General features: G+C 40.7%; 1 protein-coding gene and 1 non-coding gene across 2 annotated transcripts; both read left to right on the top strand.

The window, feature by feature from the left end:
• Positions 1-17,632, top strand: LOC100221217 (mitochondrial import inner membrane translocase subunit Tim23). Its single transcript, XM_030275857.4, has 7 exons — positions 1-168; positions 551-609; positions 3,430-3,523; positions 3,753-3,837; positions 6,038-6,096; positions 8,634-8,744; positions 17,033-17,632. The coding sequence occupies exons 1-7, from the start codon at positions 72-74 to the stop codon at positions 17,146-17,148; spliced, it is 621 nt and encodes a 206-aa protein (XP_030131717.1). The 5' UTR covers positions 1-71; the 3' UTR covers positions 17,149-17,632.
• On the top strand, positions 5,330-5,532 carry LOC115495887 (small nucleolar RNA SNORA74). The gene has a single exon (XR_003961212.4). It is a non-coding gene; the product is annotated as a small nucleolar RNA SNORA74 (small nucleolar RNA).
• Positions 17,633-17,973: the final 341 nt, after the last annotated feature.

Here is a 17,973-nt window from a genome sequence, read left to right as displayed (position 1 = left end):
TCGGCGGTGCTTTACGGCGGCGCTTTGCGGCAGCCGTTGGTGGCGGCGAGGGCGGCGGGCGCGGGGCCGCCATGGAGGGCGGCGGGAACTCCAAGGGCACCGGGCTCGGCGGCCTCTTCGGCGCCGGCGGGCTCGGCTACTCGCACGCCGACCTGGCCGGGGTGCCGCGTGAGTACCGGGGCAGCCGGCGGGACCGGCCCAGGGGGGCAGCGTCCGCGCACCGGGCGCTGCGGGGCCGGGTGGCCGGGAGCGAGAGCGGCGGCGGAGCCGGTGCCGGGAGTCCCGGGGCTCCGCTCGGGAAGCCGATCCCAGCGCCGGTCCCAGCGCCGGCCCCTCCCGGAGGTGGGCGCGGGGTGCCGGGCCTCGGCGGGGCCGCGTTCTGCCCGTTCCGTTCCGCTTCCTGCCGGGGCAGCTCCCGCCGGGGCCGCCTGCTCGGAGCCGCGCAGCCTCACGGCTCAATTTCCCCTCTGCCGCGCACTAAATCTGCCCTTTTCTGCCTTACGGCATGTGAACTGTTGGCGTCAACGTGTTCTCTGTTTTTTCCTTTTAGTAACTGGGATGAGCCCTTTGTCACCGTATTTAAACTTGGACCCCAAGTACCTAGTACAGGTGAGAAGGAGGCGTGTATTTATTGTGTTGAACTCGATTTCAGTTTTTGCATGATTACATGAGCACCTCAAATGTCCTGCGGTGTTGGGCACTGTGCACTGAAGTCTTGAACTGAAAAACAGTGGAAAGCAACCATTTTTTCAGTATTGTCCCTAATAAATCCTGGAGTGCTGTGACATCTAGAAGAAAATGAGGACTGATTATGCAGAGGGTAGGTAGGGCTGCTGTGTCAATCCAAGCCTGCTGCTGTTGGAAAGATATCTCCCTCCCTGCCTTAAGGCAGACAGCCCAACACCACCTCACACAAGTTCTGGCACTGCTCACACCTCCACTGAGCCCCTTCAGTCAGCAAGAGCAGCCAGAATCTCTCCCCTCTTTTCATGGATGAGTTTTCTGAACTGTGATCAGAGTTAGATCAGTTTACTGGGGTGTTCAGCCAAGCTCCAACCCTGATAACAGGTTTTGCCATCACAGCAGCTGCACATTTCACATCACTGTCCTTATGTCATTACCCAGCTGGAGGGAGACCATCATGAAGTAAAACTTCCCATTTTGTAGAATAATGTAGCTGTCACACATGTACATATTAAGATCAGTTAATATAAAACAAGGCCATCATAAGGAAAAAAAATATTTTATGTTTTCCATTTTCATAAATATTATCTGTAGCTGAAAATGTTAAAGTTAATCCAATTATGATGCATGTCAATTACTTTATTTAGTATTTTTCTCCATATATGGCTTATAGTATCTGAGAACATGCAGTTTTCTAGAATTAGCACTTAAAGGTCAACAGTTGCGTAGTGTCTGCTAACCTCTGTGCCCGTTTCATGGTCCCCTGGGTCACTGTTTCTCTTGTAAGTGGAAGCTGTGCATGCAGTTCTGGGGCCTAGAAGCTGTTGTAGTCTGGATTACAATGTAGCATTCCCAGAAGGATAGAACACGACGGCTGTGTCTCTGGTGGAAGTGGATTCAGTACTGTGGCTGCTGTTGAGTGGTCAGAAAGAAGCTGAGATTATTTATAGACTTTCTCCAAAAACACCCTCTAAAGTGGTTTTGTTTAGTTAGCAGCTTGTCTGAGAATGTGTTGGTGTTAAAAACGGTAGCAGGGATTTTGGAACAAAGTGTGTGTACTAAGAGACTTCTAGAAACAAAAGAGAAGTTTGCTTTAAATGCAGAGGTGTTGGCATTAGTGTCATGAAACAGTTCTAAAAATACCTATTGATGTAACACTAGAGGCTGCAGTCTGTGTTGTAACACTTCACTGCCCTTCATGTTTAGCACTGGTGTGTTGAAGTAATAGCAAAGTGCATTGAAATAAAAGGGAATTCCATTCTTTAACCTGATCAAGTTGCTCATACAAGCTGTGAGGTCTCCTTCCTTAGAGAATCACAAGACATGGGAAAGGCTCTGAGTGCCCAGCACTGACTGACCCTTCTTTTAGCAATGAGGGTTGCACTAAACAGTCTCCACAGGTTCCTAGGACTCCAAATACTGAAGGAAAAAGACACAGCTAATATTTCAGAATATAAGAGGTCTTCCCATAATAACATATGGTACACTCATTACTTTAAGCCCCCATTTTTGGTTGGTCTGTGAATGCAGGCATGGAACAAGCTGTTTTCTGCCTGCAGCAGGTAACAGGTGTTATAAATTTCCATGTCACCCTTTGGCAGAAGCTTAGAGGATGGGCTTTTGAAGTTGCCTCTAGAAACTTAGATGTTACCTGGACAAGGATTGCTTCATCTTGGCTTTGGGGACAGTAGTGAAAACTGTTAGAAACTGCTAACTTGTGTGAACACTGGATTTGTCCAACTATCTAGTTACAAAGAAGATAGAAACCATATTGTAGGTTTATTTTATTGATAGGACTATTCACAGTTTTAGGAGCTATTTTTTCTATATTGTCATTCACATTCAGTGTCAAGTGTGGGCCAGTAAAACCCCTTAGAATATTTCCTTAGGCCTCCAGCTGTTGGAGTCATGCATCAGTAGGGGTGGATAATACTGTGGCTGGAAAGCACAGAAGCTTAAAAGAGCTCTGCTGCTTTAGCACCTTAACAACAACAGGCGTCTTCAGTGTCTCCTAATGAAGAAGTGCCTTGGTACACCTTATCTCTACACATATGCCAGTTTCTCTAGGCTATTTCTCTAGCTTTTTAGACCACTGATTTGCAAGAACACAAGCCTTTCCCTGTGGGAAAAAGATGGACAAGTGAAAAATTAACCAAGCTCACAGATTTCATGCCTGATCATCATTAGTTGTGAGTGTATTCCTTGCGTTCTTCACATGCTTAAAATAGGTCACTTGTTTCAGTGCAAGGAAATACTAAATAAAAACTGCCTTTTATGAAAAGAGGTATCAGCGTAGTGGGAAACAAATGCATTATTGTATCAGACTGGGTTGCTCAGTGAGGAAACAGTGATGTGTAATCAGACAACAGGAATGTTTTTAGAAGGCTTGTGTTGCCTGCTGCAAGATGTAATTAGTAATTAAGCAAATAGTCATTAAAAACAAAAACAACCAACAACCCACACAGTATGAGCTCCTTGGCTGACTGATGTAATTTATAAAAAGTTAGCACAGCTAGGGGGAAAAAAAAAAGCACTCAGTAAATGGAACTTTTTACAGTCCTTTTTCATGCTTAATACAGTATACACATAGTTTATTCCACCTCTGTGCTACTGTAGGCAAGAATTTTCCAGAAATATATATCCATGTTTAGAGTCTATTGCATGGATTAAAGAAAAAATGAATATTGCTTACATTTTGAACTAGACTTGGAAAATACAAAAGCATTTGTTTTTGTTTTCCCCCAGGATACAGATGAGTTTATCTTGCCCACAGGAGCCAACAAAACTCGAGGCAGATTTGAGCTGGCCTTTTTTACCATTGGAGGATGTTGTATGACCGGTAGGTGGTTGTGATTTTCACTTTTCCCAGCTGTCCAGGTAACACCTATGCACTACAGTGATGGATGAGATTGTAAATGTCTTGTTCTGCAAGACATTGTCTGTTCTAGCATTAAGTAAAGAGATACTTGATTTTATTTTATACACTGAATTCTGTTCTCAGTATTTGCTGCTATTATTGTTTATTCTTTTTCTTCTTAAAAAGTAATAATTGATATTATTCCAACTAGGGGCAGCATTTGGTGCACTGAATGGTTTGAGACTTGGCTTGAAGGAAACACAGAATATGGCATGGTCAAAACCTAGAAATGTACAGTAAGTGTTCCATCTAAAAAAAATGTACTTCTTAGTGACAGAGTTGTTTCTTCCACTTTATACAAGGTTAGATCTGAATATACTGCAAAAATATATGGTTTGGGTTTTTTTTTCTTTAGTGGGGACAAATGGGAGTCAGTATTTGTCTTGACCAAGTTATTACATGTTGTTAATTACAGTGATGTTAAGTTCAACCTTTTTGCTTTTTATTTAGTCACAATTGGTGTGTCCTGTGACTTACCTTAAATATTTGAGAAATAATTACTACTTTGATGTTTACTAAAAATCTAGTTCAAAGTCAAAGCAATTTTTATATGTAGAAATATTCCCAGAAGCAGTAGTGTTTACTTTCAGGGTTTTTTTGTTGTAATTTATCTGAGCACAAGTCTCCCTTCTTTCCCAAGCTTTTCACAAGCAGGAAAAGATTGAAATGCAGAGCTGGGCCTGGATTTGCATTAGGGATGACATTGGTGCATGCTGCTGAGCAGGCATTGCAGAGGGGAGCTGGTCTGGGTTATGGCATCCAGGAGCACCCATGACAGTGCTGTGTTTTTGCCTTACCTGATTGTTTGAAAGAACGCAGCAAAGACAGGAATATTTGTTTCAACAGGATGCCTCTTCTTAAAATAATGGCAGCTTAGATATAGTTGTAGGAAAACCTAAGTGAAAGAGACACTGGGGACCAGAGGAACAGAATAACTGGGGGAAAGCATGGGAAATTTTTACTCCCAGAATACTTTGGAGCAAGGGAATTTTAGAAGAGTAATTTAATATTTCCTGGTGCGGTTTATATTGGAATTGCTCCTTTATAAATTGTTTCTATTATTCATCCCCTTCTTTATCAAAATATTCACCACTATAATTATGAGTCTTTCATGATTCTCTAGATGAACAGAATTGTATTTTAGGGTTTGGAATGAGCAGAGTTGGAGAAAGCTGTGATGTTAAGCACGAGCCTTGGCAGGTCAAGCCCAGGAGGTGGCAGTCAGTGCACATGCTGCTCCTATCCTGGCTCTGCAAGGCAAAGGTCTGCTGAAGGTCATCACCTTCCAACAGTGCATTAAGTTCTGGTTTTCCCTCATCAGGTGCAGAGAACAGACTTTCTTAGCTAGATTTTGTCCAAATTTATCCTTAATGTACACAGATTTATTTCTTAATGAATTTTAATTTTGCTGTTACTCACCTGTCATCAAGTACCTCACAGTATGCCATGGTTGTTAGAATTACTGATTCTCTTATCAATTCAGAATAAATATAAAGTTAAAAGGTGGGGGTTGTAATTAAGGAGAGGTTGTCAATATCCTAGTTTCTTAGATTTTTTTTCCTCTTGTTTCAAAATGAAATGTTCAATTACTGTTTAGTTCATTGTCTAACCATATTCAGTAAGACCTGTGTCTTAATGAAAATTATAAAAAAAGAAAAAACAACAGAAAATTAAAGCAGATGGAACATAAAGCAATGAAAGTGTCAGACATTAAATGCTGAACTAAGTTCCAGTGGTAGTCAGCTGTCCAGAGCAATACCATGCCTGTGATAGTGTTACACTGCTGGGAGATAAAGATCAGTCATTTCTTCTGGCTGCTGCTGTCACCGTTCTGGAGACAGCTGGTACCAGCAAGAAGTGGCATTGTGCTTCCCTGAGAGTGCACTAAAGGTTCTCTTTTCCCCTTTGGTGCTAGTCTGGAAGCCTACACACAGACACACCTCTTGGCCTTGTGCTGGGTGGGCAGGTGGGATTGTAAGGGACTTTCTCTTCCCTTCCTGACTTACTGCAGTCCAGACTTGCTTTTTGGCCCACACCACTTGCTCAGGCATCCCCACGCTCCCTGACACATGGTCCTTGCAGAAGAGCACTGAAGCTTTCTTGGAGATGTTTTACCCAGCTAAGTCTGCATAAGTGTGTCAGTTACTCCTGGAGCTGTGTGTAGTCACCATGTAAGGAAGGACAACTCAGGTTAGAAAGTCATTTGAAGGGAAAAAATTTGAATCTTGGAGAGGGTCAAGTTTGCCTTGAAAAGAGAAAAAAATTTTCTTAAGGCTTGGTAGGACTGAATATTTGCTTTCAAAAGCTTTTAGTTCATCATTGCAGTTTTGTTAAGCACATATATAGTGTAAACACACAAGCCCTACTGTCATAAACACTGCCTCGATGTAAACACAGAGTGCTAAAGGTTTTCATACCTCTTTAATTCCTTTACAGAATTCTAAATATGGTGACACGGCAAGGAGCGTTATGGGCAAACACTCTGGGATCACTGGGTAAGTAAAGTCATTCCTTCACAGGGAAAGACCTTAAAGGTGTAATTAAGAAAATGTATTTGTGTATTATCTGAATGAGAGTGTTCTCTAAATTTTCATTATTAAATCCATCAGGAAAAAGAGCATTTTTTTTCCTTTGAGGGCTTGAGGGTATTTCAGTAGACATGAAAATGGAAATTAAAGGCTAAAATAGGATTTACAGCATAAGAAGCCAAAAGCCTTTGAGTAAAAGCCAAATTTTTTACTATGTTATAAACAAACTCTAGCTATATCAGAAATAACTAGAAATTACAGATAATGTTTACTTGTTAATTAATTCCAATTAAATTAAAACTTAAGGCAAAAAATATAATTTAATATTTCTGAAATAACTTTAATAACCTACCCTGAGACTTTGTGGTCATGTGATCAACTGTCTAATGTTTATGTGAAGAAGAAATGTGGTAGTCAGTATAAAGATTTATCCTTTAAATGATGGTACATTAGCAAGAAAAATCACACGTGATACCACTGACTCTAAGCCTAAATGTTGTTTATAACTAATGTGAGTTAGAAAAAAAGAGAGAAAAAAATGACCAATAGCCTGATGTATGAGAAAAAAACTTCTATAAACTCAGATTTGGGTGGGAGTGGGCTGTAAAATAAAATGACATAGATTGCCTCAGAAAAACTAAGATTATTTCATAAAAGTCAGTGAAATAAATAATTCCCTAGAGATTACAAATTTTTTTTTACCTTCCCCCAGTCTTCCACAATCTTAAAAAATGAAAACTAATGCAGTAACTTTAGAAGGAGAAATCCAAAATTGATTAAATTATTTTGAAGAAAAATAATGATGGAACTTGTTGTCCTACAAAGTTGTAGTTGAAGTTAGCAATATTTAAATCAGAGACTACATTATGTTATAACCCAGTCTACATCTTCTTGACTTTTGAGAAATGCATCAAAGTATATGCTAAGTCACATGTATGACATTTATTTCAGTCTTATTTCTGAAGAGCAGATTTAATTTAGGCAGTAGCATTTGAGGCATTGTATGGAGGCCACAATTAGAGGGAGGATTCTGAACTGCAGCAGGAAAGGCACTTTTTCTATAAGAAATGCATGTTGCCTGCTGAATTTTATTGGGCCATTTCTTGTTTGGATTTTTTTTTTTTTTTTTTTGTTCCAAGTCTAACGAAAACATGTCTGAGAACTGAGATGCAGGCACGCTGCAGTTCAAGGTTTCAGTTTAAGTGACACATTAACAGGTTTTTTCAGCTGTGTTTGAAGAAAGATTACTCAAGAAAATGTTTGTGCGTTCCAGTAACAAATTGCCATTTTTCTTACAAAATATGGCCTCCAAAATCACAGGGTTAAGCAGAACTTTATATTCGGTACTCTGGTAGACCTCTGTCTTGTCCTAGCTACCAGAGAAATGCCTTTCAAGGAACAGAATTATTTTTGCATCTTACTTCACCTGTGCAGCCTTTCTGTATCTCAGAGATTCTTTCTGTCACTATTGACAATTTTTGTCATTCTGTTCCTGAAGAGAGAGGCAACATCTGTGTGGAACTGTTTAAAAAACTGTGTTGAATTCAGCTTTTCCTTCCCTTATTGTTAATCTACTTGCTGCTAAGACAAACTGAAATACCCTTGCTTGTGCTGAATGGAGAGCAATGCTGCTGTTAACTCATTGACATTATTATGGTTGCTTATGAAGGATTTACTGGAAGGAAAGATTTCAAATTCTTGGAGGGCAAGGAACAAATTAAATGGCATTGTCTTATCACTTCAAAATGATGACATACTCCACTATTCTTTGCCAGCATGAAATATGAGTATATCATGAGGCATGAGGATAGGGTGGGGGGGCTTTTCCTTTCATCAAAATGTATATATGATAAATGAATCCATGCTAGAAAGCCCACGCATTTCTCTTTCTAGTCCTTTCCAGGACAGTCCCTAAAGTTATCCCAAAGCAAAAGCCCCTCTGGGCATAAAGATTTTATGCACAAGCAGAGGTGAAATAGCTGTAAATGTCAAATCCTAAGCATTCTAATAGTAATTTTTCAAAGAAACATAGCCCATTGTTCTCCAGCTCTTGGTAGCCTGATCTGAATGCTGAATTTAACTCACATTTCATCACTGTCACACGTGGACAGCAATTTTTTCAACCTAGAAAGTGCTGGGTTTAGTTTCATGTCATCCACTGAGGACTGTATGAAACTGCCAGTACAAATTTAAACACTGAATTTTCAAACAAATTCAAGCTAGCAAAATAGGCTTAAACTTCAGTCAGTGCTTTATAACACATATTGTCATGAAGAATGCTACTTTATAACCAAACTATAGCTCGAGAAAGAAGAAATAGCTATACAGGAAGAGATTTGGAAAAGAAACACCAAAGATAGGATTTTGCAGAGGATTCCCTTCAAATAGAAAGCAGAAAAATCTGTTCTTCAGAAGCATAATCTAAATAGCTATACCAAGCCTGGATTCTAAGTTTTGGGCCTCAAACCAAGTAAAGTTATTTAATTTTTTCTTTTCCCCCCCAGCTCTACTTTACAGTGCATTTGGAGTCATCATTGAAAAAACACGAGGTGCAGAAGATGATCTGAACACCATAGCTGCTGGAACCTTGACAGGAATGCTATACAAAAGCACTGGTAGAGTAGCAAAATATATTTCTCCTTTTCCCTCTTATGTGCTTATCCTAGTTATTAAGATTCCCATTACTTTTACTAAATACTGTCCTGCTCCCAAAATTGACAGTGTAAAAATAGTTCTTAGCTCAATGTCCCCTAACCCACAATGCTTTTCACCTAACTAAGGCTACCTAAGGAAAACTTGCACTAAAAAAAAACAATCTAGCTGAATTAAATTTGGTTCTTTGCAACTGCACTGGACTGATAGTAACCATGAGAACCAAATTATGACTGGTGTACATATATACTGAAGAAACAGTAATTTATTTCCTCAGATACATGTTGAGGTTGTGTAAAATACATACCTCATTCCAAGTCATGTTTTCAGCAATAGCAGGAATAAATCTAATTGTTTCTGAAATCCATGAATGGATGCAGGCAAATGGGAACTACCTTCCAAAGTGAATAAGGACAGGAAAGGAAAACACAGAACATAGAGCTTGATTGCATGAAAATGAAACTTAATACAAGTGTTTCATGTGACAGTAATTCACATGATAGTAGTACCTGGAGCTGAAAATACCCTACACACAGAGAAATTTATGTATTTATGAAATTATTACTTAGGTTTTCATGAAACTGTTGTCTTGGGGTAGGATTCTAGTCTTTGAGTAGTGGTCAAAACCAACAAAAACGGTTCTTTGAAAACAGCATGGATTTAAGGTTAGAATGCTGGTGCAAACTGAATTGCTTGCAGGAGAGGGTCTGATTTTCATCAGTAAAATGGCTGTCGTCACATGTTCCAAGCTTAACAGTTGGAGGTATCTTTTTTAGAGGATTGCTGGGTACCAGAGATTGACATTAGCACATGGAAAAAAGTTTTATGTTTTGTTATTCAGTAAATGTTTGGCTGCATGACTCACCTGCATTTTATGGAGGAGATAATCAAGGATTAACCTATGTACTTTTGCATATCTAACTGAGCCTCAGTGTCTTAACAGCGTTCCTGAAGGCCTGCTTTTTTGTGGGGCAAAACAGTTTGAGTAACTCTTTTCCTGATGGCTTAGACTACCTGAAGCCACAAATAATTAGCTGGAGCACCTTTCATAAATATGAGACTCTTAACTTTGCAAGGGCACATAGCTCTCCTGTAATCCATTTCTTCCTTGGGATTTCATGAGTGATATGACAGATTACCAAGAACAGCTGGAAAGGGTAGCATATAGAAGCCAAATATTTTCTGTAGGAGTTTATTAATAAGGAGAATTGTCATCTAATACTTCAGCAGAAGGATCCCCCTACCTTCCAGAAATATAGAGCTGGCATTATGTGTAATATTTTTTTGGCACAGTGCAACCATGGATAACTACTCCCAGTCACATGCAGAGTCATCTGACACTACTAAGGTTTTTATTACCAGAGCACAGTGGGACATTTGTTTTGTAACACAAGATTTACAGAGCTAATGGCAGTCCTAATAAAGGAGTCAGTAAATCTCTGTTTATTACAATATTGTATTTCAAGTGTGTGCTTCAAGTGTGTGTTGTGCATATGACCCATAGTGCAGAGAAACTGCTGCCTCTCCTGTCACCTTATGCCAGAGCACCCTTTCTTATTCTGTATGGTAAAACTTATAAGTTCTGCCTTTACACTGCATCAGTGTATAAATTTACCATATATATTTACCTTAAAATTTACCTAAATTTATTTATTTTCCATAAATAAAAAATTTATGTAAATAAAACACTTATTTACATCAGTGTAAATATTTACCTTCAAATTAATACCTGGAATATTCAAACCATGCAAAATCAGCACACATCTGACACATCAATACTGTAATAATTACCTGTGCTATATGGAATGCCATGACACATTGGCATTGAGAAAAGGAAAGTGTAAAAGCTGTCAAGGACACTGAGTTATAACTCTCCATATTATAATGTCAGCTGGAAGCTCACACAAACATACAATTGCAAATTAAAGACTGCTCTGTAATCCACAAGGGGTGGATACAGAGTTGCAGGCAGTGCTATTCAAACATTCAGATTTCCCACTTCCATCATTCCTGCTTTGTAAAGAGATCAGGAACATACTTAAGAAGAAATGGGATAATGTGTGGCAGGGCTTTTATTATAACTTCATGCTTAACCACAGCACTGATGGAGGAATCACATCAGAATCTGTTCTGCACTGAAAAACACTCCTGTGTACACTGCAAAACCTAAGCTGAATTTCTGAAACCAGTGATTAAGCATCTGATGAGTGGACAGGAAAAAAAAAACCAACTGTTGGGAAGACTTTGTGAAGGCTGAGATTAGTTGCCCCAAACCAGTCCCAATTTTCACAATTTGTCCTTGTAGAAGTGTTAATCATTACCAAAATGGCATCAGTCAAACAGAACCTGCACATTCTAAGGCCACTGATTGTGAGCAGTTTTGTGTAAAGCTACCAACACAGCTCGTGTAGGAGAAGGTAAGAGAGGATGGAAAGCTCTGCAAGTGAGGACAGTGGCAATTCAGCCCCCTCCCTGCATTCACTGGCAGTAGCATCACTCTTTGAAACTCCTGTTGAAGTGACTGAAGCAGTTCAGTCCCCATTAAAAGTAGGTGACAGCTGGGCTCCATCTCAGCAGTACTGCATGGCTTAGGTCAAAAGACACCTATTGAGTGGGAATGGAAAACTGATGTGAGGGGTAAACAACTTCTGCTTGATTCATCTGACCAAAGTGATCTCCAGCTTTCACATTTGTTTAAATTTAATGCCACAATTACTGACTAGATTTTAGCCCAAATCTAAAATAAGTACAATTAAGCAATAAGTACATATTAATTTGTTACACCAGTCTTACAACTTCATGGGAGCAATTTTTTGAGCTCACCACTAAACTTCTACCCAGAACATTGAGTTTGGGTAACAGAAGAAAACCCTTTGGGTTCCTCTGCCAGTGGCATATACAATAGAAATGTTAAAGCAACTCAGTCAGTTGCAGTTTTGCTAAAAGGGGGTCTGATATCCTAAGTCCACAAGGATGGCTTTTCCATTTAATAAGATATTATTCTTTATTCTTCAATTTTAGGCAAAGGCAGAAATTAGTATCTGTTATGCTATGTTTTTTCTGACACATGTTACAAAGGACAAACATATCTTAAAACAAATGTTTAGCCTCCTTGCATGTGCTTTCAACCTCTTTTCTAAACTGATCATCTTTATTTGGCTTTCTTATCATTGTATTAGTCATGAAAGTAACAAACCACTGCACAAAAATTATTGTCACTGTGCACTATGTCACTGTTATACCCTCCCACCATGAAAATGCTTGGTTCCAGCTGGCACAAAGGTACAGCTGGCTGAGGCTCCTACACTCCTCCCCAAGCTTGCAGGATTGATCACTCAGGAAAAGATGAACTAGGTGGGACTTTGGCCTGACCCAGTGTGACAGCAATTAATTTCTCACTGAAATTCCTGACAGACTTCAGTAAGCAAAAAAGTTAACCAATCTTTGCCTCTTATCTGAGGGTTACACAGGTTGTAGAATGTTCTTTTTCTTGGATAATTTTTTTTTCCTCTCTTGAGGTTAGGGGTAACAGCAACAAAAATAAACTAATTCTCTGGACAAACTAAAAAACTCTGTTTACTTTTGTGCAGTAAGAACCCGATCCTAGGTACAGCATCTCATGCTTCAGAACAATAGATGTTATATAATTTGGTAGAGAAAATGGTGTGTCTGAAAAGACAGGAATCACATGCTAGCCCTAGCTGAAGGTAGTAGTTGTCATTTTAAGACCTCACAACACAACCCTCAATACATTATGAAGTAGGAAGGGCTGAATGTTTTATTGCCAGCAGTAAAAACTGGCGGGAGCTAAAGATCAGTTTTGTGACATCCAGTGGGTAGCTAAGGGCAGCTGTGTTAGCTGACAGCTTCTTGAGCTGTTAAAGTCTGTTCTCTGAGCCCAGTCCATGTTTTTCTTTGGGCAGACAGGGCTGTTTTCTCATTTCTCTTGGCTGGAGAGGGGGAAAGAAGAGCTCTTTGGGGACTGCTTTAGGTACAGGCCTGGGATATCTTACTTTTCTGCAGTATTTGGAAAAAAGTGAAGAACTTGATTGTAACCACTTAAGGGCTGTGAGGCATTTTGGAAATCTAAGAATCCCTTTTAACATAACAAGTCTATACAATTATCAATCAAATGATTGGATAAAGGATTTTTTTTTTTTAATCTGAAATAAGGAAGAGATTAGGACAATGTACAAGCAGCACTACAGATAACAGCTTGTTGAGGTTTTCTTAATTATTGAGGACTGATGTCTAAGAGTATGTGTGGCCACTGAGAGTAATGCTGCCCAGCTCTGCTAGTCAGGAGCAGTGGACTCAGAGCTGCAGGGATTTGCAGAGTTTGCAGGTGCCATTTACAGTAGCTGAAGTAGCCTCCTGTCAGTCAGGTGCTGATGCTTTCATTCAGTGAAAATACAGCAAATTTTAATCATGTTTGCAAAGTAACTTCAACAGCTCTAGTACTTCCAAACCAGTAAATTAAATTGCAGATTCCTACTGTTAGTCTCCTAGTTTAGCCTTCATACCACAGTAACTACAGGAAATGTTCCCTCTTTTAAGCTTTGTTGTTTCTGTATTCTAAGCACAATACTGCCTTAGCTGCAGCAATATGAAAATGGAAGTTGCTTTTCTGGAATATATCTTGCTTCCAAATAGAAGTTTATCCATTTCCTCAGTAATTTCTGTATCCACAAACTTTCCCCACTACTTACAAGATTCCATGAAATGAACCCCATGGAACAGCAGGAAGAAACTCCTGATACTTTTTAATGACATCAGGCCACAGATGTTCAAACAAATGACTGCTTGATGGTTCAGATAGTCTGGTTACTGACCTTGAATTTGGAGCAAAACTGAGATTGTCTTGTACACTTGAGTTGAGCCCTTTAAATAATTTTAAAGTATTTTTGTTCCTGAAGGCCCAGCAGGAAGAGAAGCTGTTTTTATTCAGAGTATTCAAAAGAGATGGAAGACAGAAAACTAATCACAATTTAATGATTATTCTTTTGTTTGGCATAACTGGGTCTGATGTTTTGGTGAATGTATTTGTAATGCTTGCTATTGGATGGTTCTCACTTTAAACATTCAAGGAACTATCCCAGGACATTGAAGTAACATTCTGAAAATAGAGACAGTAAGGTTCTAAATGGAAGATTTTGCCCTCATGGTTTTACCTACTGGACAAGAGCAGCTCAGTGTTAGGAGTGGCTCCTGCTGTGCTGTTGGAATGCTGTGCCATGGCACAGTGCACTGGAATGTTGAGCTGTGCCATGGCACAGTGTAAGCTGGAACCTATTGAAATCCATAGAGGAGGGACAATACTTGCTGCTGAAAGGGTGCAGCAGCAGAAGCCAGAGCTAATTTCCCATTTAGAGAGTGTCAGATATGTCTTTGGAAACCCACAGCAGTTCTCAACTCTTGTGCAAGGTGCCTGATCTCAAAATACCTGCTTCTAGAAGTATCTGTCAGCTGGAACCTTTATCTTACTGGGACATGCAAGATTACGGGCTTATGGCCACATTTCAGCAGGGCTTGTCAGAGCAGACTTGGTATCAAAGGCTTGCACAGAGTGATTGCAGAGGAGGGGTGGGAACATGTTCTATCATGCAAACACAGCTGGGATGGGAGTGGAGAGTTTATTTTTGTTAGCAAGTTAATTTTCTCAGAGGCTTTAAGATTTTCTGCCCAGCAATGGGGCTGCATTCTAAAGTGCATTATTGTTTGAAGTCTGCCACAGACCTGGACATATTTACTCAAACACAAATCTGACCAGTTAGGGAAAGGAAAATTTTCTCTTCCTTTTTTTTTTTTTTGTAATTACTGTGGGTAGTTCAGGGATCAGGAGCAACTGCTACCAAAAAAAAAAAAAAAAAAAAAAAGCCAAGAACCCCCCCCAACATTTTGTAGCAGAAGCATAGTATAGAAAAAGTAGTAAAGGAACACTTCTTGCATGTTTTCATGGGTATTTTCTCTCTGTCATGCCTATACCAACTGCACAAGTTTAGTATGCTGTTTGTGAAACTTCTCCAGCAATGTCCCTAAGTTGTCTGCAGGTCTACAGATGGCTTTAGGCCCTGTGGTTGAGTTTTGGGTTCAGAGCTGCCATCCTTACCTGGCTCAACACATGACAACACCAATATTTGCTACCACATCTAAAGTCCTCATACATGGATGCTAGAAAACAGCTCAGACCCAAGTTTAAGATGACACCTTTCTTGTACAGCCCTGACTTCACAGAATCTGGAGCCAGGCTTGATCATCCTTCAACTACCTGTTCTTGCATAGGAAGAATAGGATTTTAAGGGGAAAGGAGAAGAATTTAACCTGGAGGGTAAGGAAAGAGCATATAGGGATAGTCATAGTTCTGTAGTGCATCACATTCTGTGGGGATGTTCCACTTTCCTTGTACACCTGATGGGCACGAGCCCCTTTTGGGAGTTCCTGCTGTCATCTCTTGAATCCTGATATGTACAGCAGAAAATTGGGGTTTCATGTTGTAATTCATTTACCCCAGCAGGAATGAGGAGTCAGTATTTCTACAGATTATCTCAAATACTTGTTTTGTACAAAGTGTCCTTTAAATTTCACCTGTGGCTTTTTGCCAGACACTGCTTGCACATGGTTAGTTTTGTGTACTCAGCTGTAAGCCCTTCTTATGAAAAGCTTTTTGTGCAACAAATTCAGGATCAATTAACAAACAGGAATATCTACATTTGTTTTCCTAATGCTGATTTAGGCACATAGATCATATTCAGAAGGGCTTTTCTTAGAGCTGTTGAATTCTCAACATTATAGCAGTGAACTCAGCCTTATACCATAAAAAAACCTCTCAAATTGTCACAGCTGGTCTGGCAATGAAGTTTCTAGAAGCTATGGCTAGACATGGCTTCTAACACCAAGTCCCACTTCTGCAGCTTCTTGGTTTCATTGCATGCCTGGGCAGTACAGGGAGGTTTAACAACGCCAATGAAACCCTTTAACCTTGCAGCATAGCTAACACAGTGTCAATCTAGCTGATGCAGACAGCTTGTTGCCTCACTAAAAGCCCAAGAGCAATTCTGTGAGACAGCTTTATGACCCATAATGGAAAGGAAAAAACAAACCAAACACAATCTCTCTGATTACTGAGGTACATTTGTTTTCAGGTTTGAGGAACGCGAACTGCACTGCCAGTTTCTCTAATAAAGCAGGCAGGGTTTTTTTATCTTGCTGTCAGCAAAACTGGCCTTGTTCTATACACTGTACACGTTATCTAGCTTGGTTCAGCTGCAATGATAAACATTGCAGAATCAAACTCACTGAAGCTTTCCTAGCACTGAGGGTCATACTCCCAGGTGTTCTGTGCATTTATAGTGCATTCTAGGAGCTCTGCTGAGGCACAGAAGTGTTCTAGTGTTTAGTAAAAGCAACAGAAGTCTCTACTTGTGCCCCTGTACAGCCCAGTCCTCACATGGCTGGAGTGAACACAGGATGGCACCTGACTCCCAGCTCCAGCCAGGTGCACTACCTGCAGGCAGTAGCCAAACTTGCCCTATATTTCTGCCTTACACTAATTTGCTCACCAGCACCTTAAGACTTCAATCACCTGTGTGACTCAGTTTTTAGCATTGCAAGGTGATAATTCTGATTATTAATAAAAGAATAAAGAAAGCCGTTCAATGTACACCACAGTAAATACCTGCCAGTTAATCCCTTTCATCTACTTCCTATTTTTTAATCAAAAGATTTTAAAATTCCAAAGACACAGAAGCAGTGATAGGTTTTGCACAAGGGCCCTAATGAATCTCTGGAGCCCAGTGTCATGTCCATATCAGCTGTTGCTTATTTCCGTCCTGCCCAGAGCTAATTATCATAATTGAAAACCTGGAGGAGATTTTGTAATGGGAGGAGAGCATGTCTATCTGTAAAAACAAATGTAATAAGGACAGATAGAATAGATTAAGTAGGACTTGGGAAAAGCCATCTTGGCTTCCAGTACTCTGCAGTGGTTCCCTGAAGCAGTAGTGCTAATGCAGTTTGAGAGGAAGTCATTCCAGCAGAATTAGTGTCAGGATCAGGAGTGAGTGAGCATGAGCCTGGCAACAGGTTTGAGAGGAAGGTAGAAAAAGCACAGGCACTCCTACTGGAGAGTTACTCAAGAAAGGACTGTTCATTGAGATGCCTCTGGAGTTAAAGAGCTTCTTGGAAGCTGCTGTTCACTGACCATTTCCTGACAGTAGCACTAACGAGCTGCCGTGTGTTCTGTTTTTTGCAGGTGGAGTGCGCGGGATAGCACGAGGTGGGATCGCAGGCCTGACACTGACTGGCCTCTACGCCCTGTACAACAACTGGGAGCACATGAAGGGCTCCCTAGCCCGGCAGTCCCTGTGAGCAGGGCAGAGGACACGCTTGCTTAGTCACCAATCAAATCAGTTGTGAGATCTATCTGGTGCCCCTTGCTATTTTATTTACAATTAGTGTGAAACTGGTGGAAGCTGTGCTGGGAGGAACCTCTTGACACAGTGTAGCTGGACTGGCCCTTCCCACCAGCCAGTTGCTGGAGAGGCAGCAATATTTGTTGGACCTGCAAGTGAACAGAGTGACCACCAAGACAGAGTCTCTCTGCCATGTTCCCCAAGCAGCCCTGGCCAGAGCTGCCAGGCACGCTGGGCCCCCATAGCTGATCCTGCTCGCTGCCAGGTTTGTTGGGTGCCTGTAAGGTCTGTGTCTGTGGAGCATTCCCTGCAGTCCCAGCGCCTCGCCTGGCAGCACAACCCCAGTAGCCATGGCACAGGCAGGGCTCGCTATTCTGAGAGCACAAGGCAAGCTAGCAAAAGGGACATCATCAGAATAAAAAGGGTGGTACTTACTCAAACCCATTTCTATCCTTTGCTCTTCCTGCTACAAAAGCATTCTGCATCCAGCGACTTTTTTATGGATTCATTTTAAAGGAACAGTGTGATGAAATCCTGGGGGAGTTGGTGGGTGAGGGGAAGTGAACAAGCAGGCTGGTTATCTCCTGATGGGTGGCTATGGTAAGGTATACCAGGGCCTGACTTTGCTCCCTTATTTGCTCTAACAAATTGGTTGTTTATGGATGAAATACTGTTGCTGTTGCAGAACAGCTGCCAGTGGATTATCAAAATATTTGGGTGCTCCGATAGCCCAGAACTCACTTAGCCAACAATTAGAAACCAAACAGTATAAAGACTGCAC

Source organism: Taeniopygia guttata, chromosome 6 (genome assembly GCF_048771995.1).
Source record: "Taeniopygia guttata chromosome 6, bTaeGut7.mat, whole genome shotgun sequence".
Classification (NCBI taxonomy): domain Eukaryota; kingdom Metazoa; phylum Chordata; class Aves; order Passeriformes; family Estrildidae; genus Taeniopygia; species Taeniopygia guttata.
The sequence above is the reverse complement of the archived record's forward strand: the minus strand, read 5'-3'. Positions and strand labels throughout refer to the sequence as shown.